The 8,933-nt window shown below is 40.4% G+C and overlaps 1 protein-coding gene across 1 annotated transcript in view; it reads left to right on the forward strand.

Annotated features, from left to right (window-relative positions):
* Window positions 1–8,933, forward strand: part of LOC119417249 (GRB2-associated-binding protein 1) — a 26,586-nt gene that overhangs the window by 12,973 nt on the left and 4,680 nt on the right. Inside the window, exons 4-9 of the mRNA XM_037684463.1 lie at window positions 1,924–2,107; window positions 2,931–3,544; window positions 6,107–6,189; window positions 6,267–6,376; window positions 7,374–7,666; window positions 8,191–8,262. Of these exons, the coding sequence (XP_037540391.1) occupies window positions 1,924–2,107; window positions 2,931–3,544; window positions 6,107–6,189; window positions 6,267–6,376; window positions 7,374–7,666; window positions 8,191–8,262 (1,356 nt within the window). The remainder of the gene's footprint in view (window positions 1–1,923; window positions 2,108–2,930; window positions 3,545–6,106; window positions 6,190–6,266; window positions 6,377–7,373; window positions 7,667–8,190; window positions 8,263–8,933) is intronic.

Consider the following 8,933-nt stretch of genomic DNA (forward strand, 5'->3'; position numbering starts at 1 on the left):
ATAGATAGATAGATAGATAGATAGATAGATAGATAGATATAGATATTAGGGCTGTTGATCGATTAATAAAAATTAACTTATTAATCGCAAATCTGTTTCAAAATTAATCGCAATTAAACACTTTTCAAGGCAACTTATAATAAAGATGAATTCATTCATCAATTACGTCATTTACTTTAATTTTTTTGTTTTTACTTTGACAACGCTTTGAAATAAAATTTGCAAAGAAACTGCAGCACATAACTAAAGTGCATTGCAAACATTCATTTTGTGGTTCAAAACATTTACTGTTTTGATGAACAGTATGAATTAGTGTGAACTGCAATTTAGAACCTCACAGAACATTTCTGCTTTGTTTTTAAACCACATGTACCAGATCTACTCTTCATTTAACCAGCTACTAAGGCAAACCAGTCCCTCTACATTACTTGAAGAGAGAGCAGCTCTCTTTTTCTGAACAATGTGGCCTGAGAGGGAGAACAGTCTTTCACAGGTACAGTGGTGGCAGGTGTGGAGAGATTTTTGCGGGCAATTTGTGCTAGTCCGGGGTATGAGTCTCTTCTTTTTGACCACCACTGCAGTGGGCACTCATCCATGTCAGTTTTGGATTCTGATTTGTAGCGGTCCAGTGTAGATTGAATGGTCTGCCTCATTGTCTGTGTCTGAATCAGATAATGCAAGCAAGAAGACGGACATCTTCCTCTTCTTTAGTGGTGCTTCCCCTGTTGTTTGAGCACCTTGGATCTGGGCATTTCTACCCTCTGAGCAAGTTGTTTAAAGAACTTCACACTTCTCTTCTCTCAGATTTAGGCAGGCATTTTAAGTCCTTGAACCTGGGATCAAGTATATATATGTATATATTACATAAATGTTAAGAAAACAAAATTATAATAATAAAGGAGATGGAACTTACACTAAAGTTAGCATCTCACAAAGCACAATGCAACCGTTGGAGATGGTTTAATGTCTCAAAAAAGTTACAAGAAGATTGGCACATTTTTCATTGCCGGCTCACTATGTTATAATGGTTTCCAACCAAAAGACCAGTGCAGCCAACTGAGTTGCCAGGTTTTGAAACCACGGCCTATTGTTGTGCACGCCGCGTGCAAAACTGTTCTGGTTTGTTTTGTTTCCCACATCCACCCACATCATTCCTGCTCTGCCTGGCATTCAGCCCACCTTGGCAGCCTCCCACATTTACACTTTTAAAAATCAGAGGCGTGGGACTCAGTGGTTAGATCTGTGTCCTCAAGCGAGATGGTTGCAGGTTCACCTCCATTCCTTTCTGTGTGAAATGTGCATGTTCTCTCCATGCACGTGAATTTTTCCTGGGTACTAGTTTTGTTGAACAGATCTAAATCATACATGTTAGCTATATGTCCATGATGGACAGGAGACATGTCCAGATGTCCCTGTGATGGACTGGAGACCTGTTTAGGTGTCTCTGTGATGGACTGGAGACCTGTCCAGGGTGTCCCTGTGATGGACTGGAGACCTGTTTAGGTGTCTCTGTGATGGACTGGAGACCTGTCCAGGGTGTCCCTGTGATAAACTGGAGATCTGTCCAGGGTGTCCCTCTGATGGGCTGGAGACCTGTCCAGGGTGTCCCTGTGATGGACTGGAGACCTGTTTAGGTGTCTCTGTGATGGACTGGAGACCTGTCCAGGGTGTCCCTGTGATGGACTGGAGACCTGTCCAGGGTGTCTCCTACCTCATGCTCAGTAACTGCTGGAGGTTGGCACCAGCTCCCCATGACCCAGAAATGAAAAAGTTAGTAAAATAAAAAAACGATGGATGGATAGATGAATAAAAAATAAATAAAATAAAAGTTCTGTTGCATTAAATCATGAACAGAAAGATTTTTAAGATGATCAAATATATAAATAATAGATATTCTTTCAATAATGATCTTTGTTTTTACAGTTCCAGAAAGAATTGTAAGCTCCAGTTCTTCCTCCACATCTGTGACCAGTGGCGCCCCCGCTGTCTCCATGGTAACAGGGTCAGTCCCGCCCCCGTACGAACCAGTGGGCGTGCATCACCTGGAACACGAAAGCAGCACCGAGGACGACTACCTGTGGTTATCAAACTGCCAGAGTTACATCGGGTAAATCAACAAACAAACAAACAAACAAAACACACATAGTGATACTCCATTGAAATAAGTGCATAAATAAATAAAAACATATTTTTTGTTCCTGTACTGTATTTTAATTCTCCATTTAAATATAACTTGGAAACAAACTGTCCCAGTTGACTTATTTTTAACGTTTGTTCCTATTTATATAAAAATCTGCTTTAAAGACTCCGTATTTTAGTAACTTTACAATTTTAGTACTGGATCACAAAGCTGTTGTATGTTTAAAAGCAATAAATAAATAAATAAATAAAACACCTATGTTTTAAATTAAGCCTCGTATAATCCCCAATAAAGCTAACATGCCAATACTAGTCAAAAGATTAGGAAACATATTTTTTGCGAGTCGAGTTTTGTTAAAGATGAATTGTTAGTTTATTCTTAGGAAACACGTATGTTTAAACAAGAACAAGATTATTATCAGAGAGTAAACAACCACGAGTGTCAGGTTCCTACATGTTGGTTCAAAGGAGGATTCAACTCAGGACACGCCTACACGTTTCTGAAAAGACGACTTTAACAAAAATAAAGTGGCTCATAAAAACATTAACAGGTTTATCTCCACCCTCAGGAGAAAGGATTTGGATTCCTCCAGAAGTTATATGAAAATATTAAAAGAAACTGAGAATAATGATGGTCAAAAAGAATTACTGCAGTGTTGAAGTAAGAATGGACTTTGATCAAAGTTGATTTTGTGCCTGAATGCAAAAAGAAACATTATTTTTAAGATGCTTACAGTTGAACCATCCATTTTAATATTTTTGTAACTTTTATTTTTGTATCTCGTTTTCAGGCCTCCTTTGGGTTCAACGACTTCTCTCGAAACCGACTACAACGACAACCTGTGCCCCCCACCTTCAGCCACATCATGTTCCTCATCCTCGTCTTCCTCTCCTTCTCTTCCTCCCAACAGCCTCCCACCTCCGTCCTCGTCCAGCTATAGGACAGCCCCTTGGAGCGTCGCTGTGCTATCAAGCCCTCTCAGCCAGTCGCTGGATGCCACGATGACCTCCGACTTCCTGAAACGAGCCAGACCTCACTGCCACCCTTCTCTCCATCCTAGAAAGCACTCTCTAGATTTCCACCTCCGTCCTTTGGCCGGTGCGGACATACACTCTGGTGTGCATCGATCAGCCACTGTGAGCAGTTACCAAGTTCCTCGTCCTGCATCTACACCTCAACCGCCTCTGCGTCCATCTTCTACTCCCAGTGTGGACTCCTTAACCCAGGAAGAGATCCACGCTTCCCTCCCAACTTTTCCTCCTCCTCCTCGGCCACCCAAGCCCCCAGCTATTACACCCGTTGGAGGTGGCTCCTCTGATGGTGTGGGACCTGCTACGCTACCCAGAACCAACTCAGAGTCAGAGAGGAGGGACGGATGCACAATCAGAGGACATCTGATAAAAGGTAACGTTGCTTTTACCTGTAGGACATCCAAAGGTACAAACATATTTATTTGCCATTTGTGCACAGACCAACAATCCAGACAAACTGGAATTCTTGTGCAGAGCTCATAAAATGCTGAAACAGCACTAAATAAAATAAAAATAAGAACAAAATTTCTATCTACACTGTACAGACAGTAAACCATGTCACATGACCAGTGGCATTAGGTAGTTTAGGTTATTATTGCACCTGATTCAGTAGTTTTGTTTGGCCTTCAGTCCGACTGTGGCAGGGAAGAACCTATTATAAACACCTCATGCTGTGGGTGACGATGCTCTCAGCTCTGCTGGGTCTCAGGTTAGATGAACATTTTTGTGTCTGCGATGCTTTGATTGTCAGTTTATGCTTAAAAATGGAACATTTCAAGTGAACTGTTCTCATTTTTTGAAGCATTCACCTATTAATCTTGTTCTGTCCGCACATACACTGAATGTACAATCCTGGCAAATCTAATTTGTGAATTATTTTAAATCAAAAGGTTTGGATTTTGACAATAAAGATCTTCGCTTGAAAAACAGTGGTTCCAAGTCCTGGTCCAAGTTTTAGAAGGTTTCTGTTAAAAACATCTAATGCAGGTTTTGAAAAATCTCTTCTATCATGTTTGGTATTAATAGGGAACTAAAAGTGCAGAATTAACAACTCCAGGAGGACTCCCAAGAAAAGACATAATGAAACTAATTTATCCAGTCAGAAAATAAAAAGATGACGAGGCAGAAAAATATACACAACCAAAACCACGGGGCTGGAGGGGAAACAGCGTACAAGCACGTCGCACAGAACAGGAAGTGACAGAAGGACGGAGAATTTAAAGAACACTAACGAATGACAAATACAACACCTGGGGAAGACGAGAGGGACAGGTGAGTGGGAGGGGCAAGGGCAGAAGGAAAAACACTGAGGAAGCTTAAACACAAGTTAAACAAAAAACTAAATAAATGACACAAAACACAGTTCAGAACATCTTTAACATTTATGTAGAGGCAGAGAAACTTTTCAGACATACAGGGTAAAACGTCTCGAGGCCCAGGATGGACATCGCTGCCTAAAGGCTGCTTTCTGTCCTCCCCCCCACCACACCCCAAATTATTATAATTTCATTATTATTATTATTATTATTATTTTAAAGGTACTGTGGTTTTATTTAACAATATTAAGGCCCAGAAAAGAATGGTTCGAGGGTTGTATTTTGTGTACGGACCATCGGACCAGATAAGGATTTACACACAGATATACACAATGTTAGATTTTAGTTTTTGAATGTATTACACTAATAATGATCAGTCTCCTCTGGTGTTCATCAGATTTATTTACTGATGCTGCGAGCGATTTGTGACATTTTCCAGTCTCTCCATTAAGCTAGGCTAACAAACATCAAAATGTTGGTGGGAAGGGTGAAGCATGCACACCTGCCTCCACTCTTCTGCTCCACCCTGAGCCCTTGAGCAAGGCCCTTAACTCACACCTACTCCCCCAGGCACCCTAGATGGCAGCTCTCTGCTCCACACAGAGGACTGTGGTAGCTCGGTGGTCTGTGGTTGCATCAGGAAGGACATCCAGAATAAAAATAACTGTCAAATCGTCGTGTGAGTCAGTTGGCTGTGGCGACCCCTGAAGAAGGGAGCAGCCAAAAGAAGAAGAAAAAATTCTAGTGGTTGAAAAATGTGCTTCAAAATATTGAACAGTCATTTTTCTTGTCACTGCAAACTTCAATACATGTTTTTAACTTTTATTTTGTACATAGAGTGCTTTCAAAAATATAGTAAATTGGTAGCAGAACGGCAACTTTTGTTGTATTATATCTAACTCAGTAAATGTACAAAACGTAATAATTTCTTAAATTATTTTAGTGACTGAATTTTCACTTGCACAGCCGTTTAATCTTACGCCCCTTGCTCAAAATCAGAGCACTGCTGTTTAAAGGTTTTAAAGACTTTAGGTGGATTAATAAAACAATTTGCACTGTTTCTTTGTAATTTAATTCCCTTTAAACTCCTTCACAGAAAAGAGAACTACGCCCTTCAGTTGGTGTTTTCCTGCCAGAATACATAATCTTTTAACCAGGGACTATTCTAGAATCTGACCTTTAAGGGTGCTTAGCCCCCAGTGCTCACAGTGGCTCTTGACTCCAGTTCATTGACGTCAGAAACATTTGTAAAGTGGGGGGGACGCATTGGTGGGGGGTCTGGGGGTCCTCCAACTGAAAATTTTGAATAAAGTAAATGCAGTTTTCTTCATTCAGGTGTATTTTAACGGGGTGTTAAACATCTATGTTTAACAACATATGTAAACACTTGATTCAATAACTATTTTAGAGAGCAACAAGAAGTAGCCTGACCAACAGCTCTCCTTGTGTGAATAGAGCACGCTCCGCTTCTCTCAAGCATCTAAAAACTGTACAAACATGTAAAATTGGTTTTATTTCTTCTCATTTTCTTCTCTAATATCTCATTCTGACAACTTTTTCTGAAAGTTGGACGAGACATCAAAATGTTGAATGAATCCGTTGGTTTATGTCTGTTTCAGGTTGTGAAGCATTTTATTTTCCTCGGTCTCAGTCCGACAGAGCGAGCATGTTTGAGTTCAGCGAGAGCTTCAACAATTACTTTGTGAGTTAAAACAACACGATCAGTAAAACAACAAATTAGAACATTTTTAGCACTTCATCTCCTGCTTCTCTTCGCAGCTCAATAAAGGTATGGTACCTCTGGGCACCGTTGGTTCTGAAGACGACAACGTGACTGAAAATTATGTTCTCATGAGCGCCGCTACCACCGAGCCCCCGGTTGCACCAAGGTAAGTCAGAGTTAAAACACATAATTAAAAACAAACTGTCAGAAATAAAAAGATAATCTCTAATGGAAAGATCGTGTTTTGAAATACACTGATTAATCTTTACGTATTCTTGTATCTAAGTTGATGCTCTAAAATTCAGGTTCATGGATTGTTAAAAAAAATTAAAGAGCCACTAAATATCACACTGAATCTGCAGTAACAGTATGCAGTACTGTTACTGGTATGCGGGTTGTTTAAGTATTTCAAGCAGTCAAGGAATGGTAAATGGACTGTGCTTATATGGAGCCTAAAGGAAACTTTTAAGTTCCCCATTAGCTGTGGAGATGTCAACAAGGATACGTTGCAGAGATACGGTCATGCAGTGACAAAGACAGTCTTTGGCTGAACAAAAGCAAAAGGTGAAACGTAGCTGTTAGCTTCACAAAGCCGTCATTTTTTTTCTGCCAATTAAATTCCTTTAAGACAGGCTAAATAGGCTGGATCTCATTTAGTCCTTTGCCTAAACCATTTTTCTATGATGCGTATTTTGTGTTCATACTAAAGCTCAAGAGAAACCTTTCTTCTTATTGTAAGGGGATGATGAAGTGGTTGGGCTCTAAACTCCCAAATGTATGTCCCTCTTGTTTAAAATACTTTCTAGCATTGATATGTCTAGATTGATATTATTCTGATCTTTTACAGTTGGTGTCAAGGCTGGTCTTTTCTTTAAGGCATTGCGTGTTTAGTGTCAAGCTATGTTAATGTTATATTTAAACTCGGGAAGGACAACACCTGTTCACATAAAAAGAATCGGCAACAAATGAAAGCATTAAGGCTTCAAGAGGGAGTTTCTTGTTATATTGGGTGATATTTTAACCATTCTGCGAAACAACGGTCAATGGGACCCTTGGATTCTAGCGTAAGCATCTAGTCATTCTAGCGCACCACTGATCCATACTTGATGGATATTTTATTACTCAACAACTTTTGGATGATGTATTTTCTTCTCTAATTCCAGGGTACATCCTGGTGCCCCTTCAGACCCCCCTGCCCAGCTACAAGACCCCAACTACGTCCCCATGACTCCTTTGACTTCTTCCCTTCCTGCTCATCCCAATCCTGCTATAGGTGACCTGGCATTTCTGGGGAGGCAAGTACCTCCACCAGCCCACATGGGTTTCCGTAATTCCTTGAAGACTCCAGTTATTCCCTTGACCCCACCACCCCAGAGGAGTACTGTGATTACCAGTGGAGGTGAAGCTGAAGCCGTCCCCCCTCCGATCCACCGCAACCTGAAGCCGCAGAGGAAAGGTCTGTTAAGGCTCTTCAGAGTATTGTTGTGTCTGTAAATTACTCACCATCCTAACACTGAAAACCTTTAAAGATGTGCTACTAGTGACGTAAAATGTATTACCAGCAACGAGGCAAATCCAGGGTACAACCATACACTTTAAGATGGGAACAAATGTTCCATACAGTTGTTGCTAAAGCTAAAATAAACTGCAGCATAACTTAAAATGAGGCTGAGAGTTTCCAGGGTTGGTTAATTGAACTTAAATAAGCAGATTAGCAAAATTTAGCTTAAATGTCTAAATAAGGATGAATGGAAAACATTATGTTGTCTCTTGAAATGCAACAAGATGCCTCTGGAATGAAAACCCAATCAAATGTTACGCGTGATTTTGAAACATATCCACGAAAACTAATCCCTCACCTCATTCTGTCAGCCTTAAAAACGGTTGTTTTTACCTCGTGTGTGCACAGTTTGTAGTTTGTTTGCTATAATGAGATGTCTTTTGGCTTTTTTCTACTTTTGTTGTTGTGTATTTCTTCAGGAGTTTGTACCAACCAGTCTGTGGAAAAAAATGACAACCAAACTGCTGGAGAGCCAACACATAAAACAAAAGGTAAAAACTACAACTACTGACATCATCACTTACAGAATTACATTTTGTTATGGTAGACAACAATATTTAGCCAAACTATGAAGCTACAGAACAGCAATGTAGTATAAACAAATAAATAAATGTTGATTCATGTACTGGTGGCACAGTGGTGCTGTTGGTATAGTTGTTGCCTCTCAGTAAGAAGGATGACAGTTCAAATCCCATCTGGGGACCTTACTGGGTGGAGTTTGCATGTTCTCTCTGTGCATGCTTGGGTTTTCTTTGGGTACTCCAGTTTCCTCCCACAGACCAAAAACATGCATGTTAGGCTGATTGGTAACTCTAAATTGTCCCTGGGTGAGAGAGAGAGTGAATAGTTGTTTGTTTCTATGTGTCTCGTGATGGACTGGAGACCTGTCCAAGGTGTCCCCCGCCTCTTGCACAGTGATTGCTGGACATGGGTGCCAGTGATCCCTGCGACCCAAAAATGAAGAAGCGGGTAAAGGATGCTGGATGGATGGATGGATGGTTCATTTGTTGGTTGGTTGATTCATTCATTGGTTTGTTTGTTGGATGGTCCATTAATTGATTTGTTTGTTGGTTGTTTGGTTCATTCATTGGTTCATTCATTGGTTTGTTTGTTTGTTGGTTGGTTCATTCATTGGTTGGTTGGTTCATTCATTGGTTTGTTT

Source organism: Nematolebias whitei, chromosome 1 (genome assembly GCF_014905685.2).
Source record: "Nematolebias whitei isolate Nwh7 chromosome 1, NemWhi1, whole genome shotgun sequence".
NCBI classification, from domain to species: Eukaryota; Metazoa; Chordata; class Actinopteri; order Cyprinodontiformes; family Rivulidae; genus Nematolebias; species Nematolebias whitei.